At 35.8% G+C, this 27,682-nt stretch overlaps 1 protein-coding gene across 5 annotated transcripts in view; it reads right to left on the reverse strand.

Annotated features, from left to right (window-relative positions):
• The window catches only part of pdlim5b (PDZ and LIM domain 5b), a 90,181-nt gene that overhangs the window by 10,005 nt on the left and 52,494 nt on the right, over nucleotides 1-27,682 (reverse strand). Inside the window, exons 4-10 of one of the 5 annotated variants that reach the window (XM_073913611.1) lie at nucleotides 22,068-22,101; nucleotides 11,413-11,429; nucleotides 9,664-9,684; nucleotides 9,549-9,563; nucleotides 9,205-9,371; nucleotides 8,969-8,999; nucleotides 1,249-1,397 (exon numbers count right to left, since the gene is read on the reverse strand). In XM_073913611.1, the coding sequence (XP_073769712.1) occupies nucleotides 1,249-1,397; nucleotides 8,969-8,999; nucleotides 9,205-9,371; nucleotides 9,549-9,563; nucleotides 9,664-9,684; nucleotides 11,413-11,429; nucleotides 22,068-22,101 (434 nt within the window). 5 annotated transcript variants of the gene reach the window in all.

The raw sequence follows: 27,682 nt of genomic DNA on the forward strand, positions 1-27,682 counted from the left end.
TGCTCTGCTACTGTGCTGGATCGTGTAGCGTGACGGTTCAGACATGAGGAGTGTATCTGCTGAGGGGCTGGCGGGGCATCTGCAGACGGGACACACACACTGCACTGCACACACACAATGAAGCGCTCAGAGGAGGACAGAGAGAAAACACAACATTCCCACGAGCGCAGGACACACCTGGACACATCAGCGGATGGGATTGGGGTTGTGAAGGGGTCAGAGGGGTGAAGAGGAGCGGTGGGAGACACACACACACAGAGAGACTCATTCACACACAGCTGGAGGACCGGAGGGAGAGAGAGGGCATGAAGTGCGCGCGTGTGTGTGTGTGTCCTGTGTTTCTGATCTCACAGCTTCAGCTGAAGACCCTCAGGTCAGCCCAGTCTCCAACTCGACCTGTCCAGCCTTCACTGACCACCGAGAAAAAAGAGAAACACCGCTCACACACACTCACGCATGCACCCACACACACACACACACACACACACACACACACACACACACAAGAAAAGCTGATCTGAACACAGCAGCAGGAATACACTGCCATCTGCTGGACACACCAGGAGACAAACACACACCCAGCTGAATGACCACATTTATGCGTGTGTGCGTGTGTGTGTGTATGTGCATCTGTCTGTTTGTGCACATCTATGTGCGTGTATGTTTGTGTCTGTTATGTGTCGTTCTCTGTGTGTGCGAGTCTGTCTATCTCTCTGTGTCTATGTGTGTGTGTGTGTGTGTGTGTGTGTGAGTTGGCATGTGTTTATGTGTTTGTGTGTATTTGTGTGTGTGTGAGTGCATGTGTGTGTTGGCATGTGTTTTATGTGTCTGTGTGTATTTGTGTGTGTGTGTAAGTGCATATGCTTATGTATTTGTGTGTGTGTGTGTTTCCATGTGCACGCGTGTGTGTGCATCTGTGTATTTGTTTGAGTGTGTGTGTGTATGTGTTGTGTGTGTGCAGGTGGGGTGGGTGATTTGTGTGAGTGTGTGTAAGTGCATACAATTATATCTTAGTGTGTGCATGTGTCTGTATTTGAGTGAGTGCCTGTCTGTGTGTCTGTGTGTGTGAAACAGAGTAAGTGTGTGTGTGTGCGTGTGTCAATGTAGGCATGTATGTATGTGTGTATGTATGCATCTGTGTATTTGTTTGAGTGAGTGAGTGTGTGTGTGTTTGTCTGTCTGTGTGAAACAGAGTAAGTGTGTGTCTGTTTGTGCTTGTGTCAATGTATGTATGTATATATGTGTAACCTGCGCCGCTGCTGCTGGAGGTCTGCCAGTGTTTGGCTGGAGCTGCACTGATGCCGTTTCCCTGTCGAGTCGCTCCAGCAGGACTCTTGCTCATGGTGAACACTGAAGATGAGGAGTGAGAGCTGGGCTGAAGATCCTCCACCGCCTCACTGCACACACACACACACACACACACACACACACACACACACACACACACACACACACACACACACACACACGCACACGCACACGCACACGCACACACACACGCACACACACACACACACAGAGAGAGGTTTGTTTTTGTGAATAGTGGGGACACAACATAGGTTTCCACTGTTTTTATACTGGACAAACTGTATGTTGTATTGGCCTAACCCCACCCTGACAGGAAGCTGTGCAGTTTTATTTCTGAAAAGCACAGACGCTGTGTGTGTTGACTGAACACAAAACAATATTTTGGGCTCGTCTAAAATAATGCTTCTTGATTTAAAAACTTTGGACTAGAAACAGGACAAAACCGTCCTTCAGTCCTGCTGAGAGTCACTGGAGCCTGAACCTCCACACAGTCCTTGTTCCCCCGAGCAGAGCGCTGTTCATGTGACAGACTGATCCAACACACACGGCTGCCGCACAGCACTCCCAGATGGTTTGTTAATGAATAAAACCGGCGCCAACAACAGGGGAAAATACACACTGCTGAGAAGCCCTGATTTAAAGGAGACCTATTACGCCCCTTTTTACAAGATGTTAAGTGTGTGTGTGTGTGTGTGTGTGTGTGTGTGAAGTTTGAGCTCAAAATAGCACTCAAATAATGTTTTCTAGCTCTCTGAAGCTGACCCGTTCAGGCGTTGATCCTAATTGTGGCGTTTTGGTGACTGTCACTTTAAATGCAAATGAGCTCTTTATAGAAGAGGGCGGAGCTACAAATGCCTGTGTGTCAGCATAGTGGCAGATTCAAAAATAAGACTAACGTCTTATGCTAATGAGGGAGAGATGATCACCAGTGGGCGGGGCTTCTCCCTTTGATGACACGTACAAAGGGAAAATGTCAAAGTGTTCCTGCAAAATTAATACATTTTACTATTAGATATCTGTTCACCCTCCTGTTTTTCCCAGGATTCTCCTGTATTGCCCAATTCTATCCTGCTATCATCTCGTAAAGGTTTTTCCCGGATTTGTCCCATATTTTTTTATCTTTCTGTGAAGGGTTGCAATCAACATTAACGAGCCGATCATCCCTGCTCGCAACCCATACTGCTGCTCTTCTCCGGGTAAACTCCCGTATTCCATCCCTGTAATTTTCACACACAACCATCTCTAGGGTTTACAGAGAATGTTCTGAACAAGAGGAAATCTCCAGAGAGCGGCAGTTCTGTGGGCACAAATGCCTTGATGATGTCAGAGGTCGGAGGAGAATGGCCAGACTGGTTCCAGCTGATGGAAAGGCGACAGTAACTCAAATGAGCACTCGCTACAACCGAGCTCTGCAGAAGAGCATCTCTGAACACACAACACGGCCAACCTTGAGGCGGATGGGCTACAGCAGCAGAAGAGCTCACCGAGTGCCGCTCCTGTCAGCTAAGATCAGGAAACTGAGGCTACAATTCACACAGACTCACCAAAACTGGACAATAGAAGATTGGAGAAACGTTGCTGCTCTGATGAGTCTCCATTTCTGCTGACACATTCAGATGCTCGGGTCAGAATTCGGCCTCAACATCATGAAAGCATGGATCCATCCTGCCTTATATCAGCGGTTCAGGCTGGTGGTGGTGGTGTAATGGTGTGGGGGAGATTGTCTTTGGGTCCATTAGTACCAATTGAGCATCAACGCCACAGCCTACCTGAGTATTGCTGCTGACCATGTCCATCCCTTTATGAGCACAGTGTCTCCATCTTCTGATGGCTACTTCCAGCAGGATAACGCAGCATGTCATAAAGCTCAATCATCTCAGACTGGTTTCTTGAACATGACAATGAGTTCACTGTACTCAAATGGCCTCCACAGTCACCAGAGCTCAATCCAATAGAGCAGCTTTGGGATGTGGTGGAATCTGCAGCAACTGTGTGATGCTATCATGTCAAGATGGAGCAAAATCTCAGAGGAATATTTCCAGCGCATTTGTTGAATCTCTGCCATGAAGGATTAAGGCAGTGCTTGAAGGCAAAAGGGGGCCAACCCGATGCTAGTAAGGTGTACCTAATAAAGTATATACATAAACCAAAAATATTTCTTCTACCCCTACACTTTTAGATTGACTCGTTGCTCAAATCTTTTCATATGTGTAACAACAGAAGACGTGCTATAAAGTGTTGATATCTAATGACTTGGATTTACTTGGCTTATTACCTGCCTCCTATTATTACATGAACTGTTCATTAGAACTTACCTACTCAGTACCTAAACTCAACCACTACCATACTAGCTACTAATGAACAGCTAATTAGTAGGTTATTAAGCTAGTGGTGTTAGTTATTGGTTTGTTTACCTTGTTGACCTAAATGAAAGTGTTATTATTTATTTATTTTCATATTCTATACTACTCCTTTTATTTTTTGTAGGTGCGCAGTTAATGTAACTGGCATGTAATTCTTCTGAATGTGTTTCTTAATGTATTGTATGGAAAAAATGTGGAAATTTTCACAGTATTTCCTCTTATATTTGTTCTTCTGGAGAAAGTCTTATTTGTTTTATTTGGGCTAGAATAAAAGCAGTTTTTAATCGTTTTAAAGCCATTTTAAGCTCAATATTATTCGCCCCTTCAGCAATAATAGTGTTGGATTGTCTCCAGAACAAACCACTGTTATACAATGACTTGCCTAATTACCCTAACTTTACCCTAATTACCCTAGTGGAGCCTTTACATGTCACTTTAAGTGTCTTGAAGAATATCGAGTCTAATATTATGTGCTGTCATCATGACAAAGAGAACATAAATCAGTTATTAGAAATTAAATTAAAACTATTATGATTAGAAATTTTAAAAAATGCATGCCTCGTCAATTGTAAATCCCTTTTATACAAAAAGCATCTGCTAAACAACTAAATGAACATCTTCATCTCTTAATGAATAACAAATAAATGAACAGTAAATAAAGACTAGGATGCGCCTCTGCAGTGTAATGCTGTCCTCTACAGGCCACCAGCTGAACTGCAGGAGCTCCACTGCATTAAAGTCAATGGACACATTAATACATAAGCAGCCCTCGGGTCCGTCTGCTCCTGAAACACTCAAACACATTTCATTTCATTTCATTCAGCAGCTTCAGATCCTGAGGACAAATCTGACACACGCTGATGGACAGAGAAACCTGATGAGAGAAAGGAGAAAGCAACTCCTGTCCAGAGGCTGAAATCACATATATTATTAAAGTCCAATAAATACAGAATTATCTGAAATGTCTGGTTTCTGTGTCTGACGGCTGTTTTACAGATCTGTCTGTCACTCGTGTCTCATGTTCTGACATGAAAAATCTCTAACCTGTCAAAAATGTCATTTTAAAATGATGAACTCACTAATAATGACACAGCTGAAGAATTACTGTGAAATCTGTATTATTTTTCAGATATTACCCAAATGATGTTGAAAAGATTCAGGAATTTTTCACAGTATTTCCGATAATATTTTTTCTTCTGGAGAAAGTCTTATTTGTTTTACTTCAACCGGAACAAAAGCAGTTTTAATTATTTTAAAACCATTTTAAGGTCAATATTATATATATATATATATATATATATATATATATATATATATATATATATATATATATATATATATATATATATATATATATATATATATACATACATACACTGTATAGTGCAATAACAGCCAATATATACCACCAGTCCAATAACTTGCCTAATTAAGCTAGGTAATTAACCTAAAACTATCTATAAAATGAATATAATATAATATATGTACTGTATAGCATCAACTATATTTTTCTTTCAAGCACTTGCATTGGAATTATATGAAAAATAATATACATATACACACACACACACACACACATATATGTATATATATATATATATATATATATATATATATATATATATATATATATATATATATATATATATATATATATATATATATATATATATATATTAAAGAGCACTAGAAAGAGTACTAGAGTTCACATGTAAAACATACGAGATAACCTTAGGTTGGTATCCGGAATGGTGCACATAAATAATGAAATAAATTAATGAATAAAAAAAGTAATCGTTTTTGTGGAGGTTAAATATGTTTTATTTATTTATTTATTTATTTATATTAATTTTTATTAATTTATTTTTATTTATTTATTTATATTTATTTATTTTGTGTAGCATTAATGTCTGTCATTATTTATTCAATTTCATAAAAAATATGTATTTAATTTATTTATTTATTTTAAAAATATTTTTTATTTATTTATTTCTAATTTCTTCATTCCTTTATTTTTTCATTTCTTGATTCTATAATTTTTTATTATCTTATATATATATATATATATATATATATATATATATATATATATATATATATATATATATATATATATATATATATATATATATATATATTGTATACATTTACTTATTTATTATTTACTTTAATTTTATTTATTGATTTATTTTATTTTGTTATGATTAACTATAACTGTATATGGTTATACATGTTCATCTTTCAGGATCATTAAAAAAAAAAGTAAATAAAAATAAATAAATAATTGAATGCATTATCCATGCATGAATCCTTGTTTATAAGCATGAATAGTTATGTTTACTAGTAATGGTTATCTTATTAATCATGGTTCTCACTATTAAGTAAGACGTTTTATTAAACAGGACTCTTTGATTAATAGAAACTGTAACTGGAAATGGTGAAACATTTTTATCTGTCTGTGTCCTTTGATAAATAAAAAAACAACAACATTTATTTAAAACACAACTTTTTTTGGTAGCATTATAAATATCTATAAATGTCCTTTTTATTTTATTTTATTTAATACATAATACATTTTTTATTTACTTTTTAATTTATTTATTTCTTTAATATATATATATATTTTTTTTTCTTTTATTTATTCATTTTATATTTACTTTTATTTTATTTTTTATTATTAAAAACATTTAATATTTATTTATTTTATTTTTCATTTATTTATTTTATTTTTTTAAGAAAAATAGATATTTTATACATTTATTTATTATTTACTTGTGAAAAGAAGGTAAACATTGACAAAAATACAATTCATGAGTGAACTATCCCTTTAAGTATTCATTTCTGACTGTAAGCGAGAGCTGAAATTTGAGTGGAATTAATCACTAAAAAACTTTAACTACTAAACCAAACACTAAATCATCATGTGTGTGTGTGTGTGTGAGTGTGTGTGTGAGTGTGTGTGAGTGTGTGTGTGTGAGTGTGTGTTTGTGTGTGTGTGTTTGTGTGTGTGTGTTTGTGTGTGTGTGTTTGTGTGTGTGTGTTTGTGTGTGTGTGTTTGTGTGTGTGTTTGTGTGTGTGTATGTATGTATGTATCATTTAAATAGTCTGAAACCAGAAAGAAGAAGAGGACAGAAGCCTAAAGACCCACAGCAGAAGCAGAGAGATGACAGAGAAGCTTTATTGAACATGAAGAGAGAAACACAGCAGCATCACAGCAGGAACAGTATCAAAGATCAGCTGTGTTTCCATCCACCTATTTTTATGCACATTTTGGAGCATTGCATTAAAAAATGCTTAATGGAAATTTAGGAAATGCACATATGCGCGCAACGGAGTAAGATAAACGTTTTATTTGCTAACAGATCATTGCATAAACTGTGATAGAAACAGATTTAGTGAATAAACTCTGCGCTTCAGCAGTGTGATGTAGGTTGTAACAGTGCTGATCAGCTATAAGTGTGTGTGTGAGGGTGTTTGTGTCAGTAATGTTGGTCTGCAGCTCTCCATGTTTCCAGCTTTCCACTGTTGCAGATGTGAGATGTTGTTGTGCTGATTGTAAAAGGCCTCAGCCCTCCGTCAGTCCGTCATCACAGTGCTTCAGTATTAATCTTCTATTATTAATATTCCCTCCAGAACTGTCTTGATCATCTGTCTGCGCTCCCGTCTCACTCCTCCAAAAGCCACCGCCTTCATTACATTTCATCTTTGTCTTCTGAAGCGCAACTCTTCTGAGAACAAACACCACAGTGGAGCAGTGGATGCACTACACTCCACTTCTCTGATCAATATCTGTGCATGTGAATCAGGAAGTGATGGTTTTGCTTGTATGTCTTTGATGTTTTATGCCAGTTTTGCGCATGAATCTAATCTTTGGATGGAAACACAGCTATAGACTCAGCAGAAACACAGAGAGGAAGATAATCATGCATGAAAGAGAAACAGAGGACAGCAAAGAGATGTTCTGGGCTTCAGACATTGAGCACGCGGGCAGAGACCCCATGATGCCAGTCTCTCAGCTTGTTGTACTGAGGCCGCAAAACCTCTGGGTCCACTTTATTCACCCTGACGGATGCCACACACACCACAGAGAGAAAGCACACACACACACACACACACACACACGTTAACCCAGCGTTCAGAGAGCGGAATGAGGGAATCAGTAAGAAACCTGCACATTGTAAAAAAAAATAAATAAATAAATACAGTAAATTTTAGTGTAAAAAACAAAACAAAACCACCAGCTGTGGTTGCTGGAATTTATCTGCTAAAAATATGGTAGGAGTGTAAAATAAATGTCAAAATTGTATGATATATTAACAACCTATATAAACTAACAAACTAACAAATTAAATAATAAATAAACAAACAAACTAACTAACTAACAAAAAAATAGCAAACAAACAAACAAACAGATTTATTAACAAACAACAAACCAACAAACTAAAAAAGCAATTAAACAAACAAACAAACAAACAAACAAAAAGTAATTGACAAACAAACAAAACAAGTTTATTAACAAACAAACAAACAAACAAACAAACAAACAAACTAACAAAACAAATCAATTAATTAAAAATACAACAAACAAACTTACAAACTAACTAAAAAACAAAATAATAAACAAACCAAATTAATTAATTAGCTACCTAATAAAACATATCAATTAATCAACTAACAAACAAACAAAAAATATTTAACAACTGAACAAAACAAATTTATTTATTTAACAACAAACAAACAAACTAACAAAACAAACAAACAAAAAACAAACAAACAAACAAACAAACAAACAAACAAACAAACTAAAGAAATTAACAAACTAATAAACAAACAAAACAAACTGATTAATTAACTAACAACAAACAAACAAAAATATAAAAACAAACAAACAAACAAACAAACAAACAAGCAAAACAAAACTAACTAACTAACTAACTAACAAAATAAATAAATTAACAAACTAATAAACAAACAAACAAACAAACAAAACAAACTTATTAATTAACAAACTAACTAACTAACTAACTAACTAACTAACTAACTAACTAACTAACTAAACAAATTAACTAACTAACACAACTTTTTTATGACCAATTGTCATTTTCTAGAAAGAAATGTGCATCAATATTTTGATGTGCTTAAATCTCATGTTTTAAAGCCAGTAGTTTAAAGTCAGTTTAGGTATGGGACATGAATCAGAAATGCAGAATATGCTGAAGCAGAATAAAGCATGGAGATGTGCTTCAAGCTTTAATAGTTGTGATATTTCTATATGAAGAACAGGAGTATGGACTTACTTCTTTCCAGGCCGGCTCTCCTGAGCTTGATCTAAAGCACAGAAAACACACACAAGCAGCTTAAAAGCTTTTAATACGATTCAAATTAAACAGATGACAGATTTAAGGCACTGCTACATTTACACATTTTTACATGCTGAAAAAAAACAAAGCTACTAACCATACTAAAGTAAAAGTACCATTCACATCATGTCATGTCAGGGATGTGGTTGTGTTAAGCTGTGTGTTGGTTGTACCGTTCTCTGTGCCGGTGATCTGTGCCAGGATCCTGAAGGAGCGGGACTGAGTGGTGCCGGTTCGTGGATGCCAGTCCTCTGTGTCCTCAATCAGACGCTTCTTACTGGCGTCGCTGAGTGGAGAAACATGGTTCACCTCCGTCTCCAGCACAGGCTTACGGGCCGTTCTGATCAAACACACACACACACACACACACACACACACACACACACACACACACACACACACACACACACACACACACACACACACACACACACACACACACACACAAAATGTTACTATCAATCATTGACTGTAATAACTAGATATGAACCACACCGACACACACTCATCTGTTTACCTGGGAGGAGTTTTTCTAGAGCAGAGAAATCAAGAGAAAAGACAGAAACTAGAATCAGAAGTCAGAATCGAGTCGAGAGCAGCCTGTGTGTCATACTAAGAGCTTTTCTACTTACTTAAGGATACTCTGAGGCCCACTAGGAAAAGACAAATCAATACAATATTAATATTTGCAATTTTTATTGATATTTAATTATTAATATTATTATTATTACTGTTAACACAAACAAAAGTGAAGTTAAATTGAGTACAGTCAACAATGAAAAATGCTTCCTTTGTCAAATAACACAAATAAAACAAGTTCATTTTAATATGTTAATTTTATTAAAAGAGAGCAAGGTTTAATCATTTCATTTAGCAAACATCCTCTAGATGGTATCATTACTACTATTATTATTATTGTTTTTATTGTTATTTTTATTATTATTATTATTATTATTATTGTTGTTGTTGTTTTTAAATGATAATAATTATTATTATTATTGTTTATTATTATAGTTGTTGTTGTTATTATTATTAATATTATTATTGTTATTATTATGATTATTATTGTTGTTTTTATTATTATTATTATTGTTGTTGTTTTTATTATTATTATTATTATTTATTTTTTATTCTTATTGTTATTATCATTATTATTATTATTATTAGCAATATCATTATTATTATTATTATCATTTTATTATTATTATTATTGTTTTTATTATTATTATTATTATTATTTATTGTTTATTATTATTATTGTTGTTGTTGTTGTTATTATTGTTAATATTATTATTATTATTATTATTGTTTTTATTATTATTGTTATTATTGTTGCTTTTTATTATTATTATTATTTATTATTTTTTATTTGTATTGTTATTATCATTTTTATTTTTGTATAATTATTATTATTATTATTATCATTATTATTATTATTAGCAGTATTATTATTATTATTATTATTATCATTTTTATTATTATTATCATCATCATTTTATTATTATTATCATCATCATTTTATTATTATTATTAGCATTTTTATTATTATTATTATTATATTAGCAAAAAATAGCAATCAAAAAAAATGTCAGCATTTTCTTTAGGGTAACTTTTAACATTCAGCCCAGGGACTACAGATGATAGTGTCGCACATTTAGAGAAATGTTTTATTGACGTGTAATGTGCCTGCTAACTAAACAAATAAAAACAACTAAATCAATTTACTTGTGTAAATGTGTGTAAACTTATATTTACTCTGTATCGTAAATACATCATATAAATATTTGAAGTTAATTTATAAAGTAATATTGTTTGTATTTTAGTAGATTTATTATATGAGAGACTAATCAGATGTGCCTTGTAAAAAGGTCTAGATTTTCATTTAATAAATTAAGTCTTTAGTTACAACACTCCCAAAATCATTCTGCGTTAATCTGCAGATTTTAGTTTTACAAAATTCTGCACAGAAATAGCAAAAAATGTGCACAGATTCTGTCTGGCCCTTGTAATGACCAGTGAGCGCCTCTAGATGTCTCCATTAGTCTGTGTGTTTGTTTAGTGGACTTGCTCTGCTCTCCCAGACAAAAACTGCTCTGACAATCTCATCTCAAACAATACTCGTGCAGGTAAATGACACTGTGCTATTAATACACGGACAGCAGAATCACTGGCATGACTGAGAACACACACACACACACACACACACACACACACACACACACACACACACACACACACACACACACACACACACACACACACACACACACACACACACGCTCATGAAGACTGACAGCAGCACATGCGGAACATCACTCTATGACACAATGGAAAACAGCACAGAAATACAGTCAGCGACTCTACATTATCAGTACACTAACTTTGTCATTGGCTCCTCCTGTAGAGAGAGAGAGAGAGGGAGAGATACGGAGAGAAAGAGAGAGAGAAACAGCTGAATATCTGAATAGAAAACTCAATCACCACCAACACTGCAAAAAAGCCGCAAAACTTTGAGTTTTTGTTTCGTTTATAGTCCAAAAACCTAAAAAATCTTAAATCATGAAGCATTTTCTTCACAAGCAAAACAATATTGTCTTTTTTTTTTAGAAATAATGAGTCAAAATGAAGTGAGTTTTCCCTTAAAACAAGTCAAATAATCTCGTTTTCACGTTGAAATAGGTTCGTTTTACTTCCACCATTGGGAAATGACACCCATTGGTTGAAATAGGTATTGCAAGCGCACGCTGCCAGATTGAGGACCAACAGGAGTGTGCCACCGAGTCTAAAGGCTGAATTAAACCATGTTCTAAGCAAAGGCACACGATAGAAGCAATATTTTCCATATTAAAAGGAGTTTTTGTTCTAAAAACACCTGAAATCCGCATCCGCGCCGGAAATGGCCCGAGAGTAATGTGCGCTGCGGCCCGGAGCTGGCACAACTCAGTATTTATAAACCTTTATGTAAAACCTTTTGGTATTACATTGGTACTTGATACATGGTATTACAAGCCTTTGAGTTGATATAACAGCAAACGCCTGTGTGTCTGCTTGGTGCTTGTGTGTGTGTTAGTGCGCACGTGCGCGTATGAGAGAGAGAGAGAGAGAGAGAGAGAGAGAGAGAGAGAGAGAGAGAGAGAGAGAGAGAGAGAGAGAGAGAGAGAGAGAGAGAGAGAGAGAGAGAGAGAGAGAGAGAGAGAGAGAGAGCTTTGTCTGTATGTGTGTGTGTGTGTGTGTGTGCTTGTTGCTGTGTGTGTGTGTGTGTGTGCGTGTGTGTGTGTGTGTGTGTGTGTGTGTTTGTTTATACAGACAGGACTGTATAGCTGGGGGATTTTCGGTTTTGTTCTTCCCCGCTCTTTAGCAGGATCGGGCACGGCGGGCAGAAAACGGGGCAGGTCGGGCAGTGGGACAACAAATTCTTAATATAAGCGGGAGCGGTCGGGTTTGGGCTAAAACCTGGCGGGTGCGGGCGGGAGTGGGATTCAAAATTTAGTCCCGCGCAGATCTCTACTCTGAGTCGGTCTCATTTAGGAGTCTGCTACTGTCCACCAGAGGTCGCATTTCAGTGGCAGACACATACTTTGAGAGCCTTCAGGACTGAGTGAATGAAATACACTGTTTTCCAACAGCATTTAGCTTGTTTTAAGGAAAAACCCACTTCATTTTGACTCATTATTTCTACAAAAAAAAAAAAAGATAATATTGTTTGCACATCTAGAAAATGCTTCTTGGGTTAAGAATTGTGAGAAATTTGTACTAAAAAACAAGACAAAAACTCTAAGAAAAGCATTTTTTTGCAGTGACACCACATGCACAAACTCACGTGCATACACAAAACACACATGTGTGCAAACACGCATGCATACACACAAAAATCCATGCACTGACTTATTAGGTAACTCAGTACAAACACTACTAAATGCCAGTACACAATAAAGCAATGGCCTCTTCAAAGTGTTGTTCATTGATGACGGGCTGTAGAAGCTCAAATCAGAGGAGAAACATCCAGAAAAGCAAAAACAGAGCTGAGGAGAAGCAAAACTCTCATTTGTCATCATTTTTGTGGCAACATTTTGTCTAGAAGTAGATCATTCTCAACCAGAATGACAATATGCTTTGCTTTGCAGAGTGATAAAAACAGACGGCGTGGATTGGACAACAAGGGAGAACATACAAACTCCACACAGAAACGCCAACTGAACCACCCCGGACTCGAACCAGCGACCTTCTTGCTGCGAGGCGACATCGCTGCCCACTGCACCACTGTGTAGCCCTTAACAATGTGAAAGTCCATTACAATAAACAAGATTAAGCCAGTAAAGCTAGCAACTACTGTTGACCCACCCGTGTGTTTCTTTCATTCCTGCCTAAGGTGTCAAAAGTAACCATGTAAACTTTCGTCTAAAGTTCAATTATTTTAAAGTTGTTCTACATTTGCTCAAAATACCAGCCAATATTGATAGAACCCCCTTATGAGTTAACAAAAATATATCTCTGTCTAAAACATTGTCTTTTAAAATTGGGTTTTTATTAAAGATGGTACTTTCGTCCGGCTCTCACATACTCGGTTTTGATTTATGTACTGTATGTCTCATTGGGGAGCCCCTCGAAAACGTGATGGTTCACCTCAAGGGGTTTCCCCATTCAATAAAATCAAATTGAAATTCAAGACAGAAGTTAATGGCTGTAATGTGAGTGTAAACTCTCTCCAGCTGCTGCTCTGCACACACACTAATGATGGAGTCAGTAAACACAGCTGGAGATTTAACACACACACACACACACACACACACACACACACACACACACACACACACACACACACACACACACACACACACACACACACACACACACTCCTGACTGACCCAGCGGATGGATATACAGAGCAAATGAAGAGCAGGAGAGCACAGCCAATCCAAAACAAACACTTACAAACAACTCAATCACAAGAATGGCAAACAACAAACAACGTACAGCCTCCTATCATCTTACAAGTTAACAGAAATCAAAGTGATCCATCTTCACTAAACCTCTACAATAAAGCTGGTCAATTTAATTTTTTTTCATTCTCAAATCTATTTCTACCTATAAAGCTTTAAATAATCTAGTTCCTGTTTATCTCACCAACCTCCGGTCTTGCTACAATCCAACTCGCTGTTTAAGATCTAAAAACTCAGGGCTTCTGGTAGTACCTAGAGTAGCAAAGTCCACTAAAGGAGGTCGAGCCCTCTTATATATGGCTCCTAATCTCTGGAACAGTCTTCCTGATAATGTCCGTTGTTTTCTTTGTTCTCTATTTCCACTTGGGAATACTCTTCCTGAGGCCTCTAGCGATTGTGCAGTGCCATTGATAGGATCCAAGTCCTGTGTACAAACGATGCAAACCATCAAGGACCTCAAGGACAAAACATACGAAGTAGTATTTGAGTAGTATTTGAGGTGTAAATATAGTTTTAGAACTAGTGGGTCAAAATTGACTCAAAGGACAACTTTTACCTTGTGTACAGCCTTCATGACGTACACAATAAGAAAATGATTATTATTTTCTAATATTGGCGTCATTTTAGGGCAAGTCACCAAACTTAAATGTAAAAAACAGTTCTGGTACCTGAGATCTGGTCCTTTTGGTCGTGACCCAAAGCTCATGACTATAGGTGAGAGACCAGTAAATCGAGAGCTTTGCCTTTCGGCTCAGCTCCTTCTTCACCATGACTGAGCAGTTCATTGACTGCATTACTGACTGGACCAATCTCACGCTCCATCCTTCCCTCACTCAGGAACAAAACCCCAACATACTTGAACTCCTCCACTTGGGGTAAGCACTTTCCTCTGACCTGGAGATGGCAAACCACCTTCTTCTGGTGGAGAACCATGGGCTTGGACTTGGAAAAGCTGCTTCCCATCCCAGTTGTTTAACACTTAGGAGCAAACCATCCCAGTGCATGCTGAAGGTCCATGTCCGATGAAGCCAACAGAACAGCCCAAAGCTGCGCATAGAAATGTGTCCATGATAATGATGAACAGAATTGGTGACAGAGGGCAGCCCGACTGGAGTGTGGAAACAAATCTGACTTATTGCAGGCAATGCAAACCAAACTCCTGCTCTGTTCCTACGGGGACCAGACAGCCCTTAACAGAGCGCCTCTGACCCCATATTCCCAGAGCACCTCCTACAGAACGCTACAAGGTAGACGGTGGAATGCCTTCTCCAAGTCCACAAAACACATGTGGACTGGTTGGGCATGCTCCCATGAACCCTTGAGCACCCTGGTGAGGGTATAGAGCTGGTCCAGTGTACCACAGCCAGGATGAAAACTGCATTGTTCCTCTTGGATCCTAGGTTCACCCATCGAACTAAAATGTTTATGTTTTATTTAGCGCTGTCAAAATTAGTGCGTTAACGCATGCGATTAATTTTAAACAATTAACACGTTAAAAAAATGAACGCAATTAACGCAGTTGCAGGTTTTTTTTACTTCCTGTTGTGGTGGACGTGTGTTCAACATGCAATAAATGCGGATAAGACCAAGCAAGCACTGTTTGAAGACATTGAAGTGATCATGCGTGTTGAATCTGAGGGGAGTCGCTCCAGTATGGAAGGCCGTTGGGGCCAAAACGTCTGCAGCGCGTTGTATCTGTGTCAGGCCTGTTGAGGGGTGTCAGGGGTGAAGTGAGCGACGTATCTGAGAAGGGTCGAGAGGGGTGTGCAATGTATTTAACGACCAGTTTGCAAGAAATTATCATACATTTGCGGGTATTTGGGAGTCTCTGTGCACTTGCGGGATACTCCTAGTCTTAGCAACTGGATGAATGTAAAGGAGGATTAAACTAAATTGTTTCTACTCTATAATTAATGTTCTCAACTCACAGCAATAAAACTTTACAATGAGTGCAACCGTTTGTATTCTATAGTTTATTATTATAATTTTTCATTTTCCATATCTGCAATTCCTGTATTTTAGCATTTTTTTTTGGAGTCCACTTAGAATCCAACATGGAAATCAATGTTTTCTTTATTGGCATTGATTTCTTTAAAATTTAAATGTCATTAACATGCCTGTGTTTTAATTTCTGTAATAAATATGGCTGTCAAGAAAAGGATCTTGATGGTTTATTGTATGTTGTTTACATGAAGAAATCTGTGTTACAAGTTAAACAAAAATTCTATCCAACAATTATATTTTGAATTTTAATATTTTTGTCTTGCGTTTACATTAATTTTACATTTATATAGCCAAAATTACAAGTTTCAGTATTTTAAATGCAATTAATTTTTTTTAAAAGGTGCGATTAATTAGTTAATTTTATTTTTTTTATCGATTGACAGCACTAGTTTTAATTGTTTAGCTGCATGTCATAGTTTTTCCACTGTGAACATAAATATGTTTTAATGTAATACTGAAATATTAAGTTAAAGTCACAGGGGGTGACAAATGAGTGTTATTTCTGACGGATCAGGAAACAAGTGTGTATCTGCACACAAAAACACACTGATCCCAGAACAGCAGGACAAGCGGAAAACATTAGTGAACTCTACAACACGGCAAACACAGGTGACTGAATAACACATCACATTTAGACCATCATGAGCGCATGGAGACTCAATCAACTTTCAAAAACAAAGTGACACTATAAAACACGTCAGAAGAGCAGCACCAACATGCAGCTAAACATCTCCTTTTGACTCCCACAGCAGAAACAAAGTGAACTCTGGCAGTATGCGAGCCTGAATAAATGAGTTAATATTTGGGTGAAGGACGCCTTTAAGAGGCTCAGGAGAAAGGGGATTATCCATCAGCGTTCCTGAGATGTTCTCAGCGCTGAGGTCGAGCTGTGCTTCCTGTTGACTTCTCTATCACTGCAGTCAGGAAGCTCATGATCAGACATCACGGAAAACAGTCCAAAGCAAGCACAGACGGCACTAGTTCACATTCAAACACTGATCCGACATTAATTCTGCAGGTTCATTATCAGCTACATAGCTCTGCTACACGCCTTTAAAACACAGAATAAATGTGAATCTGAGATCTGGGGTGAAGATGGATTTTTTTAGTTCTGCTACTGCAAGATTCAGTCCCACTCCTGCAAAAATACATCTTATTTTCTCCTACTCCTGCCAGCAGTATTCAGGTTTTGTCCTGTTCCTGCCCACAAAGGCCCTCAGGTAAACATATACAGTTGAAATCAGAATTATGAGCCCTCCTGAATTATTACCCCCCTTCAGCATAAGCCGAAGATAATTTGAACACAATCAAAAGATAATCAGTATATAACCAGAACATAAGCTGAAGACAACCAGAACATAATCAGAACATAACCTGAAGATAACCAGAAAATAACCTTAAGATAATCAGAGCATAACCTGAAGATAATCAGAACATAACCTGAAGATAACCAGAACAAAACCTGAAGATAATAAGAACATAATCAGAACATAACCTGAAGATAATCAGAACATAACCTGAACATAACCAGAACATAACCTGAACATAACGTGAACATAACCTTAAAATAAACAGAGCACAAGCTGAAGATAACCTAAACAAAATCAAAAGATCCAGTCCATAGAACATAACCTGAAGATAACCTGTACATAATCAGAAGATAATCAGAACATAACCTGAACACAACCAGAACATGACGTGAACATAATTACAAGACAATCAGAACACAACCTTAACATAACCAGAGCATAAGCTGAAGATAATCTAAACACACCCAAAAGATAATCAGTCCATAACCAGAACATAACCTGAAGATAACCAGGACATAACCAACACATAGCCTGAACTTACCCAGAACATAACCTGAATATAATGAGAAGATAACCAGGACATAATAAGAAGATAATCAGTACATAACCACAACACAAGCTAAATATAATCAGAACATAATCAAGTTCACTTGAACTTGAATATAATAACCTGAAAATACCCACAACATAACCTGAAGATAACCTGAACATAATCTACCCCAAAGTAGGTTAGCCGTGCAGTGTAAAATACTGTACCATAGCAAAAAGAGTAACTAAAGCAGAGCTACAGTACCTTCATGGCACCTAAAACCCATGATTAGCTAAAAACTAAACAAAAAATTAGCTGGTTAGCTATTCTGGCCTTATGGTACAGGCCTCTGCTGTCTGTTTATCCAGCCTCACACACTTCACATGTTTACTGGGATCAGACAAACCACATTAGAGCAGCCACAGCAGGACTCAGACTGAAGATTCAACACTCATTACTGCTTTATGAGTCTGCTGTTCACTACACGGACAAAACTACAGTCAATAAAAACCCCACAGTCAAAACAAGAACACATAAACCAAGGACACATGACTGTTGTGCTTCAAAACAGAGTAAAACTGCATTTTTTAAAAGCTCAAATGCTGAAAAATGCTAAATGTAAAGTTCAATATTTCAAATAAACAATGATAGTATTGGTTATTTTTATTTATTTTTTAAGGGATAATGTACTGTAATATAATGGTTGTTTTCACAAAATAAAGCCCAGCAGGTTCATTAGGAGCTGTTGATTTTATTTTGTGAAATCAACTGGCTGGATGTACTTTATCCTGCTAATAAACTAATACACAACATTGATCTGATCTGTAATAATTTACTCAGAAAAAACGGTTTACTTATAATAATAATAATAATAATGGTGATATTAATAATAATATTATATTAATATAATACGATTATTATTAATACTATAATTACTGTTAATATTCAGCCTCATTTATTGTTATGATTATTATTATTATTATTAATAACAATAATATATGTAATAATAATAATTATTATAATCAGATTGAATAATAACACTAATTAAAGTATTAATAATAATCTTATTATATTAATATAATATTATTATTAATATCACCATTATTATTATTATTATCATTATTATTATTGTTATTATTATTATTAATAATAATAACAAAAACATATGAAATAATAAATTATATTAATAATTATAATAATATTTATAGTAATAAATGAGACTGAATAATAACAGTAATTATAGTATTAATAAAAATCTTATTATATTAATATATTATTATTACCATTATTGTAATAATATATGTAATAATAATAAAAATAATAATAACAACATATTAATATAAAATTAATAATATTAATACTACTATTACTGTTATTATTATTCAGTCTCATTTAATAATAATAATAATAATAATAATAATTATTATTATTATTATAATATTGGATTTAATAATAATAATAATAATATTTTTATATTAATATTCTACTACTACTTATACTAATATTATTATTATTTGTGTCTCTACGTTATAAAAATATTTCCCTGAGAATGTGTTTTAATCTTCTGCAACATCAAATGCTTTTCTAAACCAAACACAAGTTTAAAGGGAATGTTCTGGGTTATTTACAGCTTGAAGTTTATGCACAGAATGCATGACATGTTGACACTGACCACAGAAAATAATTCAAATGGAAGAAAGTCATGTAATGATCCATAAAGCACTGTTCACATGAGCATGTTTACATCTGTCTGTCTGCACAAAACAAATGAGATGCTGTGAGCTTCCTGATGATCACATGACCTTCACACGAAAACAATTTCAGCTTTAATAAAATTATGCTTTTTTCAGTGAAAATGTATAAATATTTAAGTACTAAAGCGCTGTCAATAAAGATCATTTGTAAAATGCAAATAAAAATAATTTCAGCAAGGAAACGGCTTGCACCACTAGTGGGTTGTGAGGGCCCCCTAGTGGCAGCGGGGCCCAAAGCAGCTATGGAACATGCAAACTCCACACAGAAATGCCAACTGGCCCAGCCGGCCCATCTATCATTCACAAAAAGTGAGCAGCACAAACACTATTCATCTTAAATACTGCTATCAAAGCCTAACAGATTCCTCACAGATCAGAGCGAGTCCTCTGGCGACAGCAAGAAACAAGAAAAAGAGACAGCAGAAGAATGAAGAACAAGAAGTGGATGCTGATTGGTCAATTGTGAAGCTCCACCTACCCGTTCTGCTGCTCCCCTTTGCTCTCCATTAGGCCACGCCTCTGGCCCATAGCAACCTCACATGCGTTCTGATTGGAGTACAGGCTTATGGGCGTGTTATAAACAGACGAATGAGGCGTGGCTGAGGCTGGGGGCGGAGCCGGAGCCGGAGCTGTCACTCTTGCAGGGGAGGAGGAGCCGGAAGATGATGCGGAGGAGGAGTTGGCAAATGGGGAGCGGCCGGATGATGGTTTGGGGGCGGAGTTAGAGGCAGGGCTAGATATGGAATTAGGGGAGGGCTGTGAGCGCTGGGCGGAGCCAGCAAGAGGGAATGGAGGCTGCGGCGGCTGCTGGGAGGGAGCAGCAGGAGTGAAAGCAGAAGAGGCTGATGGGATGGAGGCTTTGGGTGCAGCGGGGGATGGACTGACGGATCGGACAGTGTTTGTGGCCCCGCCGAAGGGACGAGCCGTCTTATTATAGGCAGGGGTCAGACCGACAGGGCTGCTGGCGGACGCAGGGGTTTGGCTGATAGGAACCGGCTTTATGATCTCCAGCGGCTCCTCCTGATGAAACACATGCAAAACACATGCTCACGACACAGCACACACACATGCAGGAGTCACCGGCCCTCACTACACATCACAAACACACTGATAACATCCCTACAACACTTTCAAGCACTAGAAAAATGTCATTAATAATCTGAACTGTTGATTTAAGAGGGATAGTTCACCCAAAACCCTCATTTTTGGGTGAACTATACCAGTGTTTCTCAACCACGTTCCTGGAGGACCACCAGCTCTACACATTTCCACGTCTCCTCAACCAAACACGTCTGATTTAGATCATCAGCTCATTAGCAGACACTGAAATACCTGTAATGGGAGTGACTGACAAGGGAGACATCCAAAACATGCAGTGTTGGTGGTCCTCCAGGAACGTGGTTGAGAAACACTGAACTAAACCTTTAATAACAGTGCAAACTTTACAATTAAAATCGCTTCAAATTCAGTCCTACATTTTTATTTTTGTGTGTGAACTGACTGTAATGAGGGAAGCAGAGTAACCCACAGATCAACAGATCATGCTTTTTAAACACACTCCACACACACACAAACACACACACACACACACACACACACGCACACACACACACACGCACACACACACACACACACACACACACACACACACACACACACACACACACGTGTGCATGTACACTGCATGTGTGTCCTAACCAGGCCTGATTCAGAGCTATGAAGATCAGCAGCTGCTACGTGTGATTGCTTGCCTATAAGCTGCCTTGTTTATACTCTGCCACTCACAACTGGAAGCCCCGCCCACAGAGAATTCTCATTGGTCCAAATTCTCTTCTTTATCAATGTATTTTGATGACTTACAAATACTGAAAGTTTTTTTTAATAAAAGTGTTTGGCTAAAGAGAAATAAATAAATGGAAAAAAAGTGAAAAAAGAAAAAAGAAGTTAATAAAAGTAAAATAAAATTGACTAATAGAATTAAATAGTAACATTTTAAAAATATATATATTTTTAAAAACATGAATAACAATTTAGTTTAAAAAAAAAACTATTAAAATAAAAAGTAATTTAATTTAAAAATGTAGTTTAGTAAAACTATAAATTAAATAAATACAATACATTTTTTTATATAAAACATTTGTTTTGGATAAAAGTGTTTGGCTAAAGATGAATAAATAAGTAAAAATGAAAAAAACAAAAGTAAAACCAAAAGAAAGTACAATAAAAAAAATGCAATAAATGAATTAATAAAATAAAATTAATTACAAGATAAATTATTATTTATTATTGTTTTAAATATGAATAACAATTAAAATAAAATGTTATTTAATTTAAAAAATGTATTTAAATAAATACAAAATAACCAAATAAAACAAAATAAAATTCTGATTTGTTGATTATTAAAAGTACAAATGTATAGTTCAACAGTTGCCTGATCCTAGAAATGCTGGTTAAGACACACATTGCACAAAAAAATGATGTTTTTTGATAGGGACGTACCTTTGGTGTCTCCACTTTAATGACACTGGAAGGTCTGCAAAGACAAAAGAAACATTGATTGTAAGACTTCACAAACACAGTGATCTGCTGAAGAAATAAAAGTCAATATGTAAATAAAATCACACACATTTGAAGTATAGATCAGTTTACAGTATATGTGTGTGTGTGTGTGTGTGTGTGTGTCATATCAGGACAAACATTTTTTCAAGAATTTTCAGAAATTAAAGGATGTTAGTATGCTTTACATGTATTAAAATGATTAAATTACTTTTATTTATTACGTATAATAATACTGAAATAATCAACTATTACATTTAGTGTAAGATACATTTGTTTCCCATCACTGTGAGCCAGTCTGAACTCTGACAGAGTCAACAAAACTCCAGTAAAGATCATCAGGGTTTCTGTATGAAGACGTTTTTCCTTCTGGAGAGCCGCAGAATATTCTGGTTCATCATCCATTCTCATCACAGCGTCTAGACGGCTTCATTAATCAACATCACATTCCTCTGAAATGACCTCCGTCCTTGTGCTGGCGACACACAGACCACAGTTCCTCCACATATCTGCCATATTTAGCCATGGGCTGGTATAATATTCTGATAGTATGATAACCAATTAATAGATTAAAATATCAGGGTTTAATTGAGATTACTGATCTTGAATATGCTCTTTATAGGTGTCTGGGTAAAAACAACAACATCTTTTCCCGCATTGAACACAACATATTCATATACATTTAAAATATTTTGAGGCAGTAAACATGTTGGGCTTCATAATTAAAATAAATCACTGACTTCTGATGAAACCATGACTTCTCCAAACAGCAGGAAACCTTGAAACAGGTGATCATCTCATGCCTTGCCATATTAGGAAGACTGAGTGCTTTCTGCAAGGGTTAAAGGTGGAAACGCAATGAAAACAGTGGCGGACGGAAGTTACGGATTCTCACACAAAGAGCAATGATCAACACTCGAGGGACGAACATGAACAATGAACACAGCAGAGAGGAAGCAGACGGTGTGGAAACGGCTCGGGTCAGACTGCTGATTACATCTGAACACAATGATCAGGGTCCATGGGTTCACTGATATTAACGGGGAAATTAAATATCAATAAAATACTGTAAAAATAATAATAATTAGAATGTAAAATTAAATTAAAGTAAAAAATTGTAAATAATAAATAATAATAAATTAAAGTAAATACATTTGTTGGTTTATTTACCATGGACAATACACTTGACAGAGCTATGCAAAAACAATAATAATGAAAAAATAATGTAAAAAACAAAAGTAAAAACAATGTAAAAATATGATTAAAAAATAATAATAATAATGGAAAAAATCATAATGGAAAAAATCAAATGTAAGTGTAAAAAAAAAAATAAATAAAAATAAATAAATCAAACTGCTGATTACATCTGTGCACAATGATCCGGGTCCGTGGGTTCACTTATAATGATGGGTTGCAACTGGAAGGGCGTATGCTTATCAGTATAAATTGGCAGTTCATTTCACTGTGGTGACCCCAGATTATTAAAGAGATTAAGCCGAAAAGAAAACAAATGAATATATAAAGTCATTGTTAATGGTTTTGTTATCATATTTTATTTATTTTTTATTTTTTCAGGTATAAAATGTTGGTTTTAGGGTCAGTCTAACAACGTAGCATGATAAAATATTAATATCATGTTTAATAAAAATGGAATGAAAATGTTAAGCTCTAATCAAAACTCAGCAGGAGGTCTGAATACAGGCTCACGAAACACACACACACACACACACACACACACACACACACACACACACACACACACACACACACACACACACACACACACACACAAACACAAACACACACACACACACACACACACACACACACACACACACACACACACACACACACACACTAATGTCTCCTCCAGACAGTGAGGTCAGTAACTATGAGCAGGACCAGATCAGCGCTGCTGTTTTTCAGCTCATGAAGCTCTGATGTCAAGAACCTGTCTTTTCCCCCATCTTCTCAAGAAAATGACTTTTTATTCCACACAACCAACACACACCAACGACATTTCAAGAGATTGATTATCAGCTCCAGCGGGAACCTCTGAAAATAAAAACATCACATATAACAGGAAGACCTGAGATAAAGTGTTTGATGACACAGCAGAAACGCTGAAGAGGGTTTGGAGCTTACAGCAGCAGCATCAACACTCTGACAGAACAGAGGAGAGAACAACTGAACAAATAAACAAACAACTAAATAAATAAACAAACAAACTGAACAATTAAACTGATCAACTGAACAACAGATCAATATAATAAATTAACCGAACATTTGAACAACTGAATAGCTGAACATCTGAAGTGAAAAAATACATAATTGAACAACTGAACAGAACACATGAACAACTAAACACATGAACAACCGAATACTTGAACAACTGAATACCTGAGCACATGAGCACATAAACACCTGAACACATGGACACCTGAACTGAACAATGAAAATCAGATCTGAACAACTGAACAACAGAACAACTGAATAATAGACCAATTAAATAACTAAACAGATGAAGTTTAACAACTGAATTATTGGACAATTAAACAATTGAACAAATGAACATCTGAACTGAAGAATGAACAAATGAAGAACTGAACAATTGAACAACTTAACATTTGAACAACTGAACAATTGAACTGAATATCTAAACACCTGAACAAATGATTGAACAATTGAACAACTGAACATCTGAACACTTGAACACTTGAACTGAAAATCTCAACACCTGAACGACTGATTGAACAACTGAACAATTGAACAACTGAACATCTGAACTGAACAACTGAACATCTGAACAATTGAACTAAAAAAATCTGAACACCTGAACGAATGATTGAACAACTGAACAATTGAACAACTGAACATCTGAACACTTGAACAATTGAACTGAAAAGCTCAACACCTGAACGACTGATTGAACAACTGAACAATTGAACATCTGAATTGAACAACTGAACATCTGAACAATTGAACTAAAAAAATCTGAATACCTGAACGAATGATTGAACAACTGAAAAATTGAACAACTGAACATCTGAACACTTGAACAATTGAACTGAAAAGCTCAACACCTGAACGAATGATTGAACAACTGAACAATTGAACAACTGAACTGAACAACTGAACATCTGAACAATTGAACTAAAAAAATCTGAACACCTGAATGAATGATTGAACAACTGAACAAAAAATCTGACCACCTGAACAACTGATTGAACAACTGAACAATTGAACAACATTTAAACTGAAGAATGAACAAATAAAGAATTGAACAATTGAACAACTCAACACATGAACACCTGAACAATTGAACAACTGAACACCTGAACAGTTGAACTGAAAATCTGAACACCTGAAAGACTGATTAAACAATTGAACAACTGAACATCTGAACTGAACAACTGAACACTTGAACAACTGAACACCTGAACAACTGAACTAAACGACTGATTGAACAATTGAAAAACTAAGCAATTGAACAACTGAACATCTGAACTGAACAACTGAACAATTGAACAACTGAACACCTGAACAACTGAACTGAACGAATGATTGAACAATTGAAAAACTAAACAAATGAACAACTGAACATCTGAACTGAACAACTGAACAATTGAACAACTGAACACCTGAACAACTGAACTGAACACCTAAACAACAGATCAATAGAATAACTGAACTGAACAATGGAACAACTTAACAATTGAACACCTGAACAGAACATCTAAACACTTGAAAAACTGAACTGAACAATTTAACATCTGAACTGAATAAATGAACAACTGAACAAATGATCAACAGAACAACTGAACTGAACAGCTGAACTGAACACCTGAACAATTGAACAGCTGAAGAGTCGAACAGCTGAATTGAACAAATAAAGAACAGATCTGAACAACTAAGCACTTGAACAACTGAACACCGGAATAATTGATTAATAGAACAACTGAACTGAACACTTAAGAAAAAAAGAGAAAGAAATAAAGAAAGAAAGAAAGAAAGAAAGAAAGAAAGAAATTTAATTTGAAAATAAAATAGCCCAGGAGGACTGAGTTCATTTTACAAATGTGTGTGCACCTCTTTTGTAAAAATAAATAAATAAATAAATAAATAAATAAATAAATAAATAAATAAAATAGCCTTAATTAAAATGTAATCTAATAAAATCCACAATAAAATAAACAAAAAGCAAAATTTTAATAAATATTAAAATAAATGTCAATAAAATGGCACTTGACATCTCTGAAAAATAAAAACTCTGCAGCTGATTTGACAAGAGGTCTACTAGAGAGACTTTCTGAAAGAAGTAAACAAAGAAATCAAGCATGCGCTGACAGAGCGAAAACAACAGCGCAGCAGCTGATCCGTGTGATGAAAACATCTCAACAGGGAGCCGAACACGGAAACATCCCATAAAACTTCACGTGAAGTTTCCAGAAAAACACACACACAAACATGTCATCTGTGTTTCTGCTCAGAGCTTTGAGCCGCTGCTGTTTGCAGAAGAGGAATAATCTGTGCTTTAGAGTTTAGGAGTCTCCTGACGCTCTAAAAACACACTGAGACGCATAAAGAGATGGTGGTGCAGAAAGTGTGTGTTTTTTTTATGTCATAATGCTGAAGCACACGGATCAGGTTTACACATTCAGCTGGAGGACAAACCATCCTGCCAGAACAGGAGGATTTCAGGGAAACCCAAACACTGCATTAAAACTGTTTATTAGGACAATATATGTGTGTGTTGTAGCGAAATGAGAATGTAGTTCACATTTACGGAGTTTAATAAAATAAAATAAAATAAAATAAAATAAAATAAAAATTAAACTACATCAAATCAAAATACATCAATTAAATAAAATAAATCAAATTAAATTAAATTAATTAAATTAAATTAAATTAAATTAAATTAAATTAAATTAAATTAAATTAAATTAAATTAAAATCCAAATTTACTTTGAATTGTATTTCACAGAAGACAATAATAAAATGAATAAAAATATATAAAAAAAAAGTGGGACAGGAGCAGTTTAGGGCTAGAGATCACATAATAACATAATTAAAAAATGCTAGGAATTTCAGTGTGTAAAGGACAAGGCCGCAAGCCTAAGCTGTACAACCGTGATCACCGATCCCTCAGGCGGTGCTGCAAAACATTTCATAGGTAATATTAATTTTTTTCTGTTTTTTTATGTTCTGAACTCTTGTGCTAATCAGGTCACGTTATTGATGATAACAGTCACTTACTGCATTCACCATACGGCAAAGCAGCTCCAACTCGCACTAAACACTCGGCTTATGCTGAAGAAAATCAGCAAACAATGCAAAAGAAATATGACAACGAGATGCTGCGCTGCCAGAAACTTGTATTATTGTCGGCTAACGTTAGTGAAAGAGTCGTTCGGGGGATTCATTCACAAACGAATCGCTCCCTCCGTCAGTATGAGCAGTGAAAGCGGTAGAGGAGCTGTGTTTCAGGACATGATTAGATCAAATTTAACAGGGAGGGTGAATAGTACATTTCTGTACACACAAACACAAGCTTTTAG

Source organism: Danio rerio, chromosome 10 (assembly GCF_049306965.1).
Source record: "Danio rerio strain Tuebingen ecotype United States chromosome 10, GRCz12tu, whole genome shotgun sequence".
In the NCBI taxonomy this organism is placed as follows: domain Eukaryota; kingdom Metazoa; phylum Chordata; class Actinopteri; order Cypriniformes; family Danionidae; genus Danio; species Danio rerio.